Source organism: Lactuca saligna, chromosome 7, assembly GCF_052625555.1.
Source record: "Lactuca saligna cultivar CGN05327 chromosome 7, ASM5262555v1, whole genome shotgun sequence".
Taxonomy (NCBI): Eukaryota; Viridiplantae; Streptophyta; class Magnoliopsida; order Asterales; family Asteraceae; genus Lactuca; species Lactuca saligna.
Genome location: NC_136423.1, coordinates 147325179 through 147342829, shown reverse-complemented (window position 1 = coordinate 147342829; position 17651 = coordinate 147325179). Strand labels below are relative to the sequence as shown.

Sequence of the window (17651 nt, the reverse complement as noted above, 5' to 3'; positions counted from 1 at the left end):
TTTAGGTTTTGAAGGGGCTGCCATTGATGTGGAAAATGAAGAAAACATGGAGAACGAGAGTATTCTAGCAGAATGCTCTTATTTTTTAAGAATGTTATTCATTTTTGTTGATATTCTTTTAGAATATTTATAACTATATTAAAATGTATAAGACTTTTAGTCTGTAAGAATATGTATGAATTTGTATTTAAGTTCGGATATATAAGAATATATTAGAATGTTTGTTATTTTTCAACATCTGATTCAAGAATTTTATTTTTCTTCAATAATATTCTATTATAATAAAATTCTGAAAGAGTATCATTCTAACAAAAAATATTCTGAAAGAATAAAATCGGTAAAAATTTAAATTGAATTAATTAAAAAATTCATATTTTTTTTAAATTAGGAGAATTAATCATCCCTAAAAATCCGAAAATTTCCTTTTATAAATGTAGTTATTTGTCCCAAATATCCTTTTGCTAAAAATTGTGTGATTATATGGTACATGTTACCCTATTGTAATATCATACACTCTCAAATCATGTCCATTGATTAATTTCAACCGTTGGTCCAGATTTGTACATTCTGGCACACAATACTTAGTAAAAACAAAATAACCTAAGCCTATATATATATATATATATATATATATATATATATATATATATATATATATATATATATATATATATATATATATATATATATATATATTAAATTAAAAATGTTTAATAGGAAAACAAAGAGAAAAAAAAAGTAAAATGATATTTTTAAATTGACCAAGGTTCAAAGATGTTAGTGGTGGGCAAACCCAAACCAAGAACCCGACTAAAACGACGAAATCGAAACCGAAGCAAAACCGTTGGTTAGGGTTTGATTTTTTTAAAAACCAAAGAATCGGATTCGGTTTTGGTTTTTACCGAGAAACCGACTCATCCAACCCAAGAAACCGACCCATACTTAGGCTATGTTTGGCGTACTAGCTGAAAAGTTGGCTGATAGCTGAAAAACTAAATAATAGTTGAAAAGCTAGCTGATAAAAGATGACGTTTGGTAAAACTAGCTGAAAAGCTAGCTAAAATATATAAATTTACATAAAAGGACATGTGAGAGTATGTGTTTCTATAATTAATTAAGGGGTGTATTTGAAAATTTTTAAAAAAGCTCTTAAAAAACTAGTCTAAGAAGTTTTTTAAAAAGGTAGCTTATAAGCTACTTTTTGGCATACCAAACACGACAACATAAAAAAGCTCGAAAAATGAGCTAGCTTATCAGCTAGCTGTGGCGCGCAAAACACAACCTTAAAACCAGCAAACCGCCCCAAGAAACCGACCCATACTTGATTTTTTTGTTGTAATAGACTATTTCGGGCTTTATTTGTAACTTGTAATAGACTATTTGTTGTAAGACTCGTGTTTTTTGAAGTATTTAACTTAAATTTGGTGTTTTTTGAAGTATTAACTTGTTACTTCATTTATGGAAAATGGGTTAAAACCCAAAACCCGTGAATGTATGGGTTGAACCCAAGAAACCGAAAAACCATCCAAACCAACATCAGAACCGGAGAAACCGAACCAACCAGAAACCGATCATTTATGGGACCCAAACTCAATCCAAACCGACCCATACACAACCCTGAAAAACATAGACATAAATCTTTTAACGATTATAATATATTTTATTATATTTCAAAAATTATATTAAAAATACGAATCTAACCAAAAGAACCAAAGCTGTAATTTAGGTTATTTATCTTCAAAAATCATATGGTCATGTTTTAGAATATCTTTTTATTTTTAAACAAAAAGATTTCGATTCAAATTATAAAAATTACAAATTTTAGCTTTCATCTAATTTTTTTCAACAATATCTTCTGCAAAAAAAAACAATAAATGCTGTTTTTTTCCTTTATCTTCACAATCACCGCACCCTATTAAATTTCCGCCATAATTTCCCGCTAAGCCATGAACCTTCTTCTTCCTTCTCCCACACTCTGTTCTTCCTCTCCTCATTCCTCACACCGCCCTCCGCCGCCGCCCCACCGCCACCTCCACTTCCGAACATCACACCGGGAAAACCTCCGGTACCTAAAATCCCTTGGTATCATCCAACCAAGCTTCACAAAACCCCCATCCCCCGAAACCTTATCCCAAATCCTCTCAACCATAAACTACTTCAAATCCAAGGGATTTTCAGAACCAGATTTCCCACGAATCGCCTTTCTCTCCCCACATCTCTTCTCTCCAACCTTCAATCCCACCACCATCGATCCAGTTTTCCATTTCTTAGCCGTCGATTTAGCCGCATCGCCGGAGGAATCCCGTGGATTGATTCTTAAATGCCCTCACATCCTCGAATCGGACCCAGAATTCTGCTTGAAACCAACCCTCGAGTACCTGAAAAAATTGGGGATTACTCGGTTGCAATCTCCAACGACCTTGAACGCTCATTTACTGGATACGAGAGTGACTAAAATGGAAGAGAAGATGAGATTCTTACGAGGAGTTGGGTTTTCCGATGAGGAATCGAGAAGGGTTTGTGGGAGGTTTCCGGCGATATTTGGGTATGGTATAGAGAATAGTTTGAGACCGAAGTTTAAGTATTTGGTTATGGAGATGAAGAGAAATGGGAGAGATGAAGTGAATAAGTTTCCACAGTATTTTGGATTCAGTTTGGAGAATCGGATTAAACCCAGACATTTGCATTTGAAACGAAGGAATGTTGATGCTGCTGAGGTACCATTGAATCGGATGTTGTTGTGGAGTGATGAAAGATTTTTCAAGAAATGGAAATAATTATTTTCATGATAAAAAATAATAAGAATAGATGTGAAAAAATAGTAAATTACTAAAAATAGCAGCATGCTTTAATTATTTTTATTGATAAATACAATCTTAGTTACATAAACCTACTAATATTTATTTTTCAAAGTAGCAACAAACTTTTTTTTTTCGATGATAATATGCAAAGATGCACTTCGTAATAGCAAACACATTTAGATTGTTATTATAAAGAAAACTTTCTTACAATGCCTGACTCATAATATAAAGTTACATGCATCCAACTTAAACATTTAAAAAAAGATTGGATATTGGATTAAATTGTTAATAATACCAAAGATGCGTAAATTCAAAAATATCATTCAATATTTTACAATTATTCTCAACAAGTTTTCATATTATGAAAACAAACTACAAGTATATTGTAATGTAACATATCTTTATCGATTTTATGACAATCATTCATAAACTAATCACTCATTTCTTTTATTATGCAAATTGTTGTATCAACTACGAAATTGTAGTATTAATAAATAAAATTAAATAAAAAAAGTAAATTGTAGCCTCCAACCAGGGACGGTTTTAAGGGGTTCCCGATGCGGCACCGGCAACACCTAATTTTTCTGTCCGCAATGAAAAAAAAAATCGATTTTGTGATTTTTTACTTATTTTCATGTATCGGCAACACCTGTTTATCCCGATAACACCTATTATGTATTCTTGTATACGTCTCTGCCTCCAACTGTTAAGGGAGCAAGTTGTTGGTTTGAACCGGAGACATCCGTTATATGATTTAATTCTCAAATCTCCAACCATTGGCCATAGTAAACAAAGTACATTGTTGTCATTGTCGTTGATAAATAATCAAAGGTTATCGTTATAAAAACAAATATTGCTATTAGGCTACACCGAGTAGCTTGGAGAAGACATTGACATTGCTGACGTGGACTCGACACACGCAACGCTTTGACTGTAGCAGCATAGGCAGCACGGTTGTGGTCCTCGACACTCCTCCGTCAAGTCTCTCTCTTGTTTGACTTGGTCGTGACTCCTTTGACCACCAATTCCTTTTTTATTTTTGTTATTTTTTTTTCAATTCTGAAACTCTATTGTTACATGGCAAACCATCCCCTCTAAACGGCAAGATGTTGAAAAGGTATGTAAAAAGTGAGGTGATGTCTACATGACAACTAACAAAGATGTGGTAAAAATGGCATCACTCCCTCTAGCTTATGGATTAAAAAGAAAAGTATATGCACGCTGTTAAATAAAAAACCAAATTACTTTTGGATAAGAAAGAAAAGTATATTGGTCTGGTGGCAAGTCTAGAATAGAAAACCATATAACTTCCTGACCAAGTTCAAATGTTCAACCACATAATTTCCTGACCAGGTTCAAATGTTCAACCACGTTGGTTCAAGAGAAAACCTAATTCAACAAAAATCGGTTAAAACCAACTTACTTCAAAAGTAAAGTCATTTGAACAAGACCTCAACAAAGTTTATGGGAAAAAGACAATATATATTTATAATAAAAGACCCTCCACGAATTTCTTTTTGGAGGGGAAGGACTTCTTCCTACCATCAAATATGTTATAATCTCAAGTCTACTTAGCTTTTTATTTACTTCCTTTATTTTGCCAAATATTGTAGTGTAGGTCTTCAAATTCTCAATGATAGGTTCTAAATTTTTAAGTACATAACTTCTAATAAATTTTATAATTTTAGGTGGGTCAAAGGACCCACCTTCCACAAGCATTGACTCAATTCAATTCCGTTTGTGCAAATAATTGATGTTTTGGCCAATTTAACATAAAAGAAAACACAAGAAAAGCAATTAAAGAAACGTTTGTTATTCTTTAAAACCAAAAGAAAAATATACTCATTGGCAAATGACAACACATTCCAAGAAACCACTCTCAAAAAATGTCTACTACTTCACTATGGGACACAAAAACCAAGTACATTATATATCTCTCTCTCTCTTCTACAACCAACTTCTAACCATCAAAAAGATGAACATAAAAATGGAAATATATAGTAAGATTGTAAAAATTAAAAAAAAAAAGGATCTTATTAGTATCAGTTGGCTACTATATCATGAATCGCATCACTGACAGATTCATCTTCGGATCTAACCGCAAGTTTCATTGCCACTTCCTTGGAACTATCAACCCCAAATGACAAACGAACCAACACCTTCACATTCCCCATGTATACACCCGATAACAAGCACGAGTGTGATCTCGAGTTCCCCGCAACCACCTCCGTCCCCTAAAACCAACATATAAATAAAAAAAAAAAAATGGTGGAAAAGACGTAAACGCCCATGTTGAAAGTAGTAGTAGTACCTCGCAAGGTTGCATGCCAAGAAGGGTAATAACGGCACTAACAGCATCGCTCAAGCTTTCCCTTGGACCAAGGCCGTATTCGTCAACTCGCTCAAAATCAGGGCCAAGGCTTTCCCACGCGTTTCTAAAATTGGAAACACCGACTTTAAGCATGTAGTCGGCTGCAACAATCTCTGAGTCTTCCAGTTGATATTCGTCTTCTACTCCATCTTCCTCCACCTCACCAGTCGAGGGATCAACCTGCAAAATGCAAATAAAACATGATTGACAACTGTTTCTTTAAAAAAAAAAAAGAGTTATTATTACCTCTTTTACGAAGAATTTCAAGACATTGGAAAATCTGCCAACAGCTGGGACACCTTCTGGTTTCTCGAATGCAACAAAGGTTTGACCGGGTGTATCATATGGTAAGGCTTTCAATGGCTTCGTTGCCACCTCAGCAAATTCTTCTGCTTCTGAAGCATCCACAACAACTGCAACCTAAAACCAAACATGACAATTTTCTTTCTTTAAATTAATATATTTTTAAAAAATTTATTAATTAATTTAGGGCTTACATTTTCTAGTAACTGCTCGGGAATTGTGTTGGTACAGTTATACTGGAACACAACGTGTTTGTCGAAAATGTGTTTGACAACATTAACTGCGTATTCTGTTTCAGCTTCAGTCAGCTCCACTGGTGCAGATGACTGGTTTGGAAATTGAAAAAATATAACCATAATTAGCCTCGTTTCTTTTGCAGACATGACAAGGTTATAATGTAATTTTATGAGAGTAAAAGAACCTTAAAAAGTTGTCCAAAGGAAGAAAACTCTGGAATGGATGATAGTAGCTTCTCATATGTGTCAACTGTAGAAATGGGGGTGGCTGCAGGTGCACCAAGAGCAGTGGGCTTTTTACCAGCAGATTTTTTCTCTGCAAGTGGCACGGATTTCACTTCTCTAGGTACAGAACTGATATCAAAAGGCTCTTCTGAAGGTTCCTGTATCGTCAACAACCAAATTTAAAAAAATAATAATAATAATAATAATAAGTGGTTAAAAAAATTGATTATTAAAAAAAATTAATTTTTGCACTTACGTAGTTCTTCAAACTGGTTTCCAGGTTGGCAAGTGGGATATCAAGTGACCCGAAGAGAAATTCCTTCACTTCTTTATCAGTTTCAACAACTGAACCATCTCCTCCAAGAGTATTCAAATATAAAGTAGCCCTATCACGAACCTACATGTAAATTTGTCACAATGCAAAAAATAAATATGTTTATTAATTATTTAAAAAAAATACTACTTTTAAAATTTCAACTGACTGACCTCATCATCATTATCATATAAGCAGCGCCTCAGAAGTACGAAAATACGGGGCTGCAGTACATCATATTGGTTCATGTCCATATTAGTTGCAATAAACCCAACATCATATTTAATCTAAGTTACACTTTTCGTCCCTGTACTTTATGAAAAATTTACAGATTTAGTCCCTCAAAAGAAATTTTAAAAATGTTTCGACCCCAAAATGAACCTTCTAGTGGATGCGGTTCATGCCATGTAAAATGACCATTTTACCCTTTCTTTTTAATTTATTATTGCAACTCGTTATTATCATTGCATCTATTATGTGGGGGGAAGAAGAGGATGGGTATGCCATGTAAAATGACCATTTTACCCTTGCTTTTAAATGTATTATTGCAACTCGTTATTATCATTGCATCTATTATGTGGGGGAAGAAGGGGATGGGTACGCCATGATAAATGACCATTTTACCCTTGCTTTTAAATTTATTATTGCAACTCGTTATTACCATTGCATCTATTATGTGGGGGAAGAGGAGGTTGGGTATGGGTGGACCCAAATTATTGATACAATGATAATAATAAAGTTCAATAATAAATGTAAGGGTAAGGGTAAAATGGTCATTTTTTATGTGGGGGTTAACGGATTAAACTTAATGGCACCCACTTGAGGGACAAAAAGCATTACGAAACTTCATTTTAGGGACAACAAACGTTAAAGATTCTTCTTAGGGACCAAATCCATAATTACAAACAAAGCAGAGGGACCAAAAGTGTAATTCTCGTAATTAAAGACTTAAAGTTACCTTCAAAGAATCAACCACAGCACCAAATTTTGCCAATGTGCTAACTGCACTAGCTCGAACAGTTGCATTCTCAAGTATGACACGGTTATAAATATACCTTATGTATTTGCTAGGATCAGATGTCTTTGGTCCCTCAACACCAAGAAAATGGAGAATCTGATCATCATAATAAATAATATTTAAAAAAAAAAAAAAAAAAAAGTAATAGAAATATAGTTTTAAGGAAATAAAAAAAAAAGTGACCTGTGTTGAAAGATATGTGAATTCACAGTCCTCGATGAATTCACACAAGTGAAGAAGGCCACTTTCTTTTGCATCTGGAATGTCCCTTATGAGAATCACAATTGAATCAACAATTGCCTTTTTGTATTCAAATCCACCTTCTTCCCTCAAAATATTGCTCAAGAAATTCATCCTTGGTGACAAAAAAAGGTAAAAAAAAAAACTATGAGAGTTATGAATCATAGAATGTTTATATTTATTAAATTTAAAAAAAAAAAAAAAAAGTGGAAACACTGACAATGTTCTGTACTTAAGGGGGAACTTCAAACACAAGGATCTAATGGCATCCACCACAACAATTTTAAACTCATCAGCAATATCAGACATGAAGTTTGTAATTTGCTTCATCAAACGATCAACACCTGATTCATTCCCTGTTTTCAGCAGTGTTGTAATAGCAAGTGTAGCAATGCTTCTATTTTGATCAGATATCAAGCTCTCCATATCTATGTTACAGTTAGTTACTGCCATTGGGTGACTCATTGCCACCTGTCAAAATTAAATATACACATTAAAAGGAATCAGCAAATATTCCATTATCAAGTTTCTTGGTTTTTTTTCTTGAAAAGTTATAAAAATATGACCTTGTTTAAGGTGCGAACAGCAGCAAACCGAAGAACAGGCTTAGAAGAACTTAAAAAGAGCTGTAGAACAGTAATTGCAGGAGTTAATTCTCTACTAGTAACACCGTTTAATTCCGTTATTGCCCTTGCAGCTTCAAAAATAACCATTTCTGCTTTGTGGCGAAGGCAACCTTCTAGAAAGTCATAAAATGGACGCTCCCCACCTTGATTGTTCATACTTGATTCTCTAATAACCTAAAGAAAATTGGAGGACAGGTGGCAATCATTCAGAGGTTAACCAATCAGCAACAAGAGAAAATGAGAAATAAATTACTTTAATTAAAGAGTACCTGACTTGTGTAACGAATTAAAAGGCATTGGGCTAAAGGTGAACGAACTGTACCCCTTGTTAAACTGGTAACTAATTTGCTCACAGCCAATCTGTCATTTTGTCTTATCTGAAAATACATAGAATTAATTAAATATGGTCATTTTGGTCATTTTGGTCATTTTGTGATTAACCCTTTAGGCTTTAGTTATACCTGGTGGAGAAGAGCAAGTGCATGAAACTGTACAAGTGCAGCCCTTGATTGAACAGCTTCTTGTACCTCATTGCTCCATCTTTTCACAATCTCTGGATTTGTCTAAGATACAACAAGAAATACAATATAATTAGGAATTATGTTAAAACTTAAAAGGATATGATTAAAGATAACAATGCTAATGATTGGTTATAATTATACCTGGAGCAAATGGATACCACTGACTAAAGCTGCACTAGCAACCACAGGATTTTTGTCAACAATAGCTTGTTTCAAGTACCTCTCTATTTGAGTGAGAAGTGTTCCATCTGTGATACGACAAAGAACACGGATAGCATTTGCTCGATACACATCAGTCTTGCTGTTCATGTCCTTCATAAGGGAGCTTGTGACAATAATAACCTTTAGTGAACAAGGAATGTGTATTGTGTCATTTAAACTTGAACAAAATCAAGATTCTGTGAGCTGAGAAAACAAAAGAGTGGAAGCATTATGTGTTACCTCGTCTGAAGAGGGAGAAAGCTCTTTTATTATCAAATACACCATTCTTCTTAAACCAATATCTTTAGCCTGGAAAAGTTTTGTCACAGAAAAGAATACTTCTGTGGCTTCAACCTACAGATCCAAAACAGAAAAGATCATGTCAAAGTTTATTTAGATGCCAATGGATACCTGACCTTATGCCCTTATCAATATATACATGGTGCTTTCATTGGTATGTTTCATTTACAAGACAAGAAAAGATAAGACTTCTACATGTAGAAGACCACATATGGCTGTGTGTGACAACTTGTGGGATTATCTAAAGCTTATACTGAACCATATATTATTATAAGCAAGTTGATGTGGTCTGTTAAAACTTTAATCAGTCTTTAGTGTGAAATCTTACCTTCGTGAAGGTTTCCCCTTGATTTAAAAGGTAAAGCAGCTTTGTAATAACCTGGCAACATTAGCAACAAAGTACAATCTGTAAGAATCTAATGATTTTAAATTTTAATAGCAAGGATTAGGTTACATAGAGAAAATAAACACCTGGGAACACCTCCTTGAATCTAGCTGAGGATCATTGAAAACCCTAGCTTCTTGAAGAACTGCCCCCTTCTCTATTCCAAGAAATGGAGAGTACTCTGCTGCATATAACAAAGAAATCTATATAAAAAACAATGTAGTTGAAGAAACCCCTACATCAATTACCATTAAATCATTGAACTACACGGATCTATATCCTCTCCCACTTATCTGAGGTGTATAAAATTACTGATGGACAACATTTGGATGCTGAAATCATTTACTAGCAGGATATACTCGTGTTTGGTAAAATAGTTGAAAACTAGAATGATCTTGCAGATGTGCACAGATATCATTTATGTAATGTATTACTCTCTGTTATAAATTACAGTGATCTAAAAGTTCAATCGTAGTTTCATCGCAAATCCCTAATTAAATCAGTCTACGTACAAGAAAGAAACCTAATTCACAAACGCCAAACATCATAGCCACCCAGATCAACTGATCTAACCATCCTACGAGCTTTCAAATCACCTCCACTACGATTATAGTTGCGAAAATAGTGGAGCTCAATGTAAATCTAAAGACTGAATAGTAAATAATCTGATTTGTACAATAACAACGAATAAATTCAGGAACTAGATGTATCGAAGAAAATGAAGAATTTATTCTTAAAATCGAACCAAATTTTCAGGTAGAATATATAAAGTTCAGAGGCGTGTACCTTCCTCGTCGCGATCATCGTCTTTCTTCACGAACTGCGCCATAGAAGCGATGTAGGTTTAGATTTAACCTAAAAGTTCAATTACTCTGAAAGATCTAGCAGATCTATATGCGTCTCTGTATCTCTTCTATAAGTATTTGCGGCCAACCGAAGCTTTTATCAATGGAGAAATGAGATTGCAAATCTCTCTTCACAAGTGAAGTTTCTTTAAACGTCTGAGCTTCGCTATTTTCGTTGTAAGACACAGCATACGGGTATATTTTAATTTTTAGAAGAAAAAACATGATTTTAGTCCTTTAAGTTTAAAACATTTTACAAATGGTCCATGTGTTTTTAAAACTTTTGATGTTTAGTCTTTAAGTCTCATTCCATTAAGTTTTGTCTTCTAACGAAGGGTATTTTCATCATTTCACTATTATAGGGACCATTTATGAAGTTTTGTTTTATTTTAAAAAAAGGAAAAAATAAATATAATTATTTAATATATAAACGATCTCTCTCTCTCTCTCTCTCTCTCTCTCTCTCTCTCTCTCTCTCTCTCTCTCTCTCTCTCTAAACCTAATAGAACCGACGGCATCAAAACCACTTCTCAATCGAACAAACTTCATCTTCCTCCTTTGTTATCACCCATCCTCATCAGCAAACACCCACCACCCGTCTCCTTAACACCAATATCAATATCTCCACCACCATGTCCATCGTTCTTGTCCTCAAACACATACAACAACAAAGAAACATCAAAGCAATGAGATACCGTACATATTTGTTGACTAGGGAAGAGTTTAGAGCCAACATTCTCACAAAATTAGTAGATTTGGGGTTCTTTAATTAACACAAAACATAGAGGATAGAGAAGGCAGAAGTTGTAATGGAAAGGCGAAGGTGGAAGGGGAAGATGAAAGATTCAGATCACGGTCCATCAAAGTTTTATGGTGATTGTTTTATGGGTAAAAAAAGCGAGTGAAATAGGGGTGAGGTTTGTCGATTTCTTTGCACATGGGTTAAAATCAAACGAAGATAGAATATAAAGGTTTTGTATATAGAGAATTCAAAATGATGTTGATTTCTTCACTATATGTCTCTCTGTGTCTATGTGTTTTGATTTTTAGTGTGTACGTGTGTGTTTTTTTGCAGAGGATATGGATGGGAAAAGTGAAGGGGTAGTTGTTGGTGGTGGGTTCTTTATATGATGGCGGTTGGTTTCCATCTAAGCTTCTTCGATTTCATAGATTATAACTGAGGAGAAGGGGGACCGATTCGGTATAAATATTGTCACCGGCTTTGTCACTCGTTTATTTGGTCTATGTATTCACCCCTTCCCCTTACTATGCCTTTCATTCATGTTTCAGTTTCCCCACCTTGGATTTCTTAAGAAATTGATTGTAACACCCGGTTTCAGATTTGCTTTTTTATTCGGGGCTACGGCCCAATCTTCAGTGGTCATGAGGCCTATGGCCTTGGGAAAGGAAGAATTTTTCCCTTCTTGGGTGTGGGTGTTATGGTCTAAGTGATCCAAGTGTTCGATTGTGTCTTCGGAGGTCAAGGGTATAATCGTATTTTGATATTTTAGATCTTTTATGGATTTCGGGTTTTGTTCGAGAGGTTTTAAGGCTTAGGTGTGTTGTTAGAAGCGTAGGGTTTCTCGCTACCTTTCCGTGGTTATAAGGTTCGTTGGAAACAGATCAAAGACAAAGAAGTTAGAGTCAAGTTAAGTTTAGGATTTTAGGGGTTCAATGAGTGCGCGGGGCGTAGAAGGTTAAATGATCGTGGGTGGTTTGTGAGTACGCGGGGAGTACTAAAGGGTACGTGAGGTGTACTACCTTTAGAGCAAAACCCTAATTTCGGGGTTCCTACCCTATATAAACAACATTATTAAGTCAGCCACCACCTCTTTTGACATACGTAAAACCCTAGAGTGCCTTGGGTGAGGCTTGGAGCTTGAAAGAAGGTTCTTGGTGGTTTCTGCAAGAGAACAAGAAGGTAGAAGACTTAACCTCTGGAGAAGAGCCTAGAGATCCAGTGTTAGCATCTTCATTTCGAGACTTTAGAGGTATAAAGTATCTGTCTTGGGTACTTATTGAATAGATCTACTTTTAGGTTGGTTTTGTGGCCATTTTAGTCCCTTTTTCTTGGTCTTTGTGAGCTACGGTTGTTTGAGGAGCTCAATCTAGTAGATTTGGACATTTTAAGGGTCCTTCATTCATAAAGGTGTAAGCTTTGTGGATTTTTTTAAGTTCATGCATGTGTTAATACCATCCATTAAACTCTTTTGAGCTCTAGAGCCCCATTAAGCCATGCATACTAGTGAAGTTTCCAACTTTACTTGAAAAGTCATCCATAGGAACCAGACTGGAGATTTTGGATCAAGGGTTGAGGTGATTAAGTGCTTAATGAGAAGAATAGAGATTCAGGGGAGTACACTGAGCGTATCCATCTAGTACGTTGCATGTACTGGCCCCAAAGGGCGTGCTGTAACATCCCAAAATTCAAGGCCAAAAAATTCAATTTTTAAATAAGTTATTATAAAACCAGCAGTATAAGATACATCCATCATATCATGTCATTTCAAAACCAAAGTCGAAATAATCAAAACATGTTATCATAAACAATATCAGAGTGTAATCACAAAGATCTTATGTGCGGAAAAACCGTAGTGTGATGTGCTGCGATCGAGACGGCTCCTTTCCTTTGAAAACGAAGTACCTAAAACCAAAACTGAAAACTGTAAGCACGAAGCTTAGTGAGTTCTGTAACGCCTGTGTTTCCGGGCTTGCCACTTTTAGCAATGTAATGGTCTAGGTTAACCTTTGCAACCCGTTTTGAAATAATAAGATTGTATTATTTGAATATTATGTGTTTTGTGCTTAATTGCTTAATTATGTGGTTTGATTAATTAAGAATAAAAATAAGCGTCAAAATTTAAGTGTAAAATAAACTTGATATCTTTAGATAATGTTGTAGTAATTGAAGCAAGGTTTCCGGAGATATAAAGAATGCCGAAATCCGAGTTATAACGAGGAAGTTATGACCTGTCGAAGTTTCGCGACAGAACCGGCAACGCTGGATAACGTAAAAAGTGAGATTTACATTAAAGCGATATTTAGCCTTAGTGATCTAAACGAGAATCGAAGATCTCGTTGTTAGTATCAAAGCGATAAAAAGTTAGGTGAGAACGGACGTCAAACGAAGAAGTTATGAATTTATAACGATATTTTCTGTCCCGGCCTATTAAAAATAAATAATAACAATAAAGTCAAAATTAGCCGATGGAGTCTAAACGAAAGTTGTAGAGCGTAGTCTCACCTTTCCGTGGATATAAAGAACATCGAAAACGGAGTTCGTATGAAGAAGATATGAATTTCCGAAGTTTGATAAATAATTTGTATTTATTTTTAAATAAAAAATCTGGCATTATCCGAAGGGGGAGTCACAGATCTGATCCGAGGTACGCGCCGCGTACTCGAGTACGCCCCGCGTACAACCAAAGTGTCGACACTTCGGATGACGCATGCGATGACGCATTTCGGAAGCAGTACGCGCTGCGTACTGCTGTACGCCCCGCGTAAATGAGGCTCCCAGCCTCCTATAAATAAGATGCGAAGGCAGCCGGCCAAATTGCTAATTTCCTCTCGTTTTTGTGCCGAAGCTCTGCATTTTTACCCCCGAAGCCATCCCGAAGCCCCGGTAATATTCCCGAGTCCCGAAGCGAGTCCCGAGATCCCGAAGATCCCGAGAAGTGCGGTTTCCGAGCCGAAGCTCTGCCCGCAAGAAGTTTGATTTTCGTAGAGATCTTCCAGATCTACTGAGGATTACTACTTCTGCAAGTCGTAGTGCTGTCCGATCATCTTTTGATCAAGTGAGTGTATACTACCTTTCATAAACGCAATAATAATACAAGTATGGTTCGAGGGTATTAAGTTTATTGTCGTTTATACGTGTGAATGCGTTGTTACTTTCTCCTAAAGTATAACTATGAAGTATTTTATACGAGATACGTGTTATGTGTATATTTTGTTGTTATGTGTGTGAATGTATATTCACTTTATTCTATCTTACAGATCTGATTATTTCTATACGAAATACGTGTTATGTGTGTGTGTCTCATCTGTTATATGGAAAATGTATTGATCAAGCATGCTATACAGGTTTTGAAAATATGTATAAAAATGTATGTTTTTATCTACTAATATGTTGGGTAGAACATGGGTAGATAGTTGGTGTGTAATAAACAGATGAGAGGCCTCGTTGTTGTTTTGATCCAGTCATCTAGCGGAATTTAGATGACGACCACGGACTTTTCTAGACAGTCCAGTGGAACGCTAGCAGGCTCATAACCTGTAGGTGTTAATGAACTTGGGTGTTCATTCGCTGTATTCCATCCCCCTCATGGTTGCCTTATTTAACTTATATTGCTGAGGAAACCCCGCGGCATGTGTTGTCACCCCGATGAAAATATTCTTAGATTAGGTCCCTTGTGTTAGTTATTTTAGGGACGTAAAGTGAGAATAACGGGAATGGGTAACTGGGTTATTGTTGGTTGATAATAATTAATTTAATTATTTATTGTGGGTTGAAAACCCTATATGCTCACCAGGCTCCCAAGCCTGACCCACTCAGTTTTATTTGTATTACAGGAAGTGGCGGAAGGGCATGAGATGGACGAACCATCAAGTTGTTTTGTTTACAAGTCTGCATATGTTTATATTTGTTATATGACTTGTAATGTATTCATTTATGCTTATTGGTCTGTATCGGAACATGACACCCCGAGTTTTGATTATAATGAAAATACATTTCTTTTATGAAATGCTTTGGTAAACATTGTTTTATCATGTTTTGTTTTTGGGAACAAATTCCGCAACTCTTTCAAATCAAAAGGATTTACTTTGAAAATATTTAAAAGCATAAATGAAAATCGGTCTTTTCTGGCCGAGATTTTGGGGATGTCCCAATTGGTATCAGAGCATTAGTTTAAGCGAACTAGGAATTTTTAGGATTTCTAGACTTAAACTTAGAATGCTAAGTGGAATTTTGAGATGTGTGTCTGTTATGTTTTAGACACGAGCACTAGTTTATTTTAGGAATGTTGCCTAAAATGCTTTATGTGATAAATGTTGTATGTTGCCATATATGATATTATTTGTTCGGATCTATGGTCTGTTGCCGACCGGATCTAGAAACTTTATGTGTGTAGGATTCTAAGCGTACGTCTACGATATTAGAACTAGCATGTAAACGTTTCGGAGTGATAAGGATGATTTGAATATCTATCGTGAATAAGGATATAACTCATCATTAGCAGAGTAAGGGCGGGGTACATGATAGGTGAGGCTTTAGGAGTGGAACATATAGTACTGTGTATGATTCTTTATGTATTAGCATGACTATATGTTATTGTTTGTATGTGTATAGTGGGCGGGCCTAGGAGAAATAAATATGTACACCGAGCGGGGCCTGATGTCGGACACTGTCCAATGTCGGGTAGGGCCCGATGAGGGTTTTCCCGATCTTCTGGACACTGAAGAACTCAACGAGTTACTTAGGTAACTCAATGAGTCGACTCGAATTTTCAGTTTTGAAGTTCTGAAGGAACTCGACGAGTTACTCAGGTGGGGTCAATCACGTGTGATAAAATTGCTATGGTGTTTGGGGGGTTCAATCACAGTGTGATAAAATTGTTATGGTGTGGGGGGGGGGGCCTCAATCACGTGTGATAAAACTGTTATGGTGTTTGGGGGGCTCAATCATGTGTGATAAAACTGTTATGGTGTTTGGGGGCTACATCAGGTGTGATAAAATTGTTATGGAGTTTGGGGGCTAGATGTGGTAAAAATTTGTTATAAGATTGATTTGCTTATATATTTAACAAATGGTGTGTTTTTGGGTTTGAGAAAATAATATTTCTAAATGAGTCTAAATACACTTTCATAACTCAATTACTTTATACTTTTGATACAAAATATGTATTTATAAAAGTTGGTCAACCGGATAAGTATTATATAACACTTTTGGTTATAAAAGTACATTGTATCAAAACCTATAGAACTCACCAACGATTTTGTTGACATATCTTAAATGAAGGTATTCTCAGGTTATTTATGGTCGGAAATGTTCGTTCAGAAGACTCTCCATTAATTATATTATATAGTTGTAAACACCGGATTGTTAGGCGCGTGTCTCGATTTAACTATAGTCGTTATCAATGTAATTTTTTTTTGGTTATAATAGAATATTATATTTGTATTGTTCAATGTATGTTCAATAACTGTGATTATTGATTTACGTTGCGCATCTCGATGTTTCCACCGGCGGCCAGGGGTGTGACAATATATTATAAAAATTATAAAATTTTGGATAAACTATGGGTAACCACCACAAACATAAATGGTAGTATAATGTTTAAATAAGAAAAAAAATATATGAAAAATATTTAAAAATAACTTGTAATTGAAATGCCTTTTACAGAATGAAACGTATGTACTTCTACATCTCTACTAGGTGTGAGACTCATGTATTACATGAGTTTAATTAAAAAAATTAAATATAAAATTTTAACAATTTGAAATTTTTTTGAATTTATAACAAAAATGAAAAAAAAATGAATTATTAAAATTAATGAGGCTTTAATGTATTGAATAAATTACATATATAAACCATTTCTAATAAATACCTTACATATATATTACCTTACATATTAAATATGAAATTTTAATTTAATAAAATGAAAAATACAATAAAATGACAAATATAAAATAGAAAATTTAAAAATTCTAGAAAATGTCATGTGTCAAAGTAAAGGAGAAGATGACATATGGCAAAAAAAACCCTTCATTTATTAGAGTAGATTTTTGGCTATTTTATGACCAAATTGACATATATATATATATATATATATATATATATATATATATATATATATATATATATATATCATTTTTATCAAAAACAATATTTATACTTTGTATTATAATAGTTTCATATCATTATGTCGTTCTTTTTTGTTTAGTTTTAAATCGGCCAAAGGCTCAATTGCATATCATAAAAACTTTTGTATGTAGTCTTCAATTAGACTTTCAAATTTATTATGTAGTTGTTTTAGAAAATCCTTCTCGTTGGCACTTTTTGATATAAAATCATATAATAAAAGAAATTAAATATATTTTTCTTTTATTTTTTATCTTTATGAAATAGTGATAAGTATCACATTTTAATAAAACACATACTTTTTAAGATATTTATCATTATTTTATTTGGATAAGAAGATAAATATGAAAAAAAGATGATATTAAATTTCTCAATAAATAATTTTCATTAAAAAAGTTATA

General features: G+C 34.5%; 2 protein-coding genes across 3 annotated transcripts; one reads left to right on the top strand and one right to left on the bottom strand.

The window, feature by feature from the left end:
- The first annotated feature begins 1895 nt into the window (after positions 1 to 1895).
- Positions 1896 to 2889, top strand: LOC145005362 (Mitochondrial transcription termination factor family protein). Its single transcript, XM_078964442.1, has one exon. It carries the CDS (start codon positions 1947 to 1949, stop codon positions 2775 to 2777), a length of 831 nt encoding a protein of 276 aa, XP_078820568.1. The 5' UTR covers positions 1896 to 1946; the 3' UTR covers positions 2778 to 2889.
- A 1775-nt stretch (positions 2890 to 4664) lies between these two features.
- LOC145004548 (coatomer gamma-2 subunit, putative / gamma-2 coat protein, putative / gamma-2 COP) lies at positions 4665 to 10565 on the bottom strand. Of its 2 annotated transcripts, none has more exons than XM_078963484.1 (18): positions 10327 to 10565; positions 9627 to 9724; positions 9484 to 9534; positions 9096 to 9209; positions 8796 to 8996; positions 8595 to 8696; positions 8403 to 8510; positions 8074 to 8307; positions 7728 to 7978; positions 7451 to 7622; positions 7208 to 7363; positions 6423 to 6473; positions 6193 to 6333; positions 5897 to 6094; positions 5670 to 5801; positions 5419 to 5592; positions 5113 to 5352; positions 4665 to 5035 (listed from the first exon to the last, which is right to left on the bottom strand). In XM_078963484.1, exons 1-18 carry the CDS (start codon positions 10367 to 10369, stop codon positions 4844 to 4846), a joined length of 2658 nt encoding a protein of 885 aa, XP_078819610.1. In that variant the 5' UTR covers positions 10370 to 10565; the 3' UTR covers positions 4665 to 4843. The 2 variants fall into 2 exon arrangements, with proteins under 2 accessions (XP_078819610.1, XP_078819611.1); XM_078963485.1 differs by having other exon boundaries at positions 9627 to 9721.
- Positions 10566 to 17651: the final 7086 nt, after the last annotated feature.

Bases quoted from the DNA above. Each gene is read 5' to 3' on its own strand.
- LOC145004548 (XM_078963484.1), bottom strand. From the start codon at position 10,369: ATGGCGCAGTTCGTGAAGAAAGACGATGATCGCGACGAGGAAG. The intron at 9,725-10,326 runs GTACACGCCTCT...TGTTATATGCAG, and splicing joins CGATGATCGCGACGAGGAAG to CAGAGTACTCTCCATTTCTT. The intron at 5,593-5,669 runs GTAAGCCCTAAA...GTTTGGTTTTAG, and splicing joins CCGAGCAGTTACTAGAAAAT to GTTGCAGTTGTTGTGGATGC.
- LOC145005362 (XM_078964442.1), top strand. From the start codon at position 1,947: ATGAACCTTCTTCTTCCTTCTCCCACACTCTGTTCTTCCTCTCCTCAT.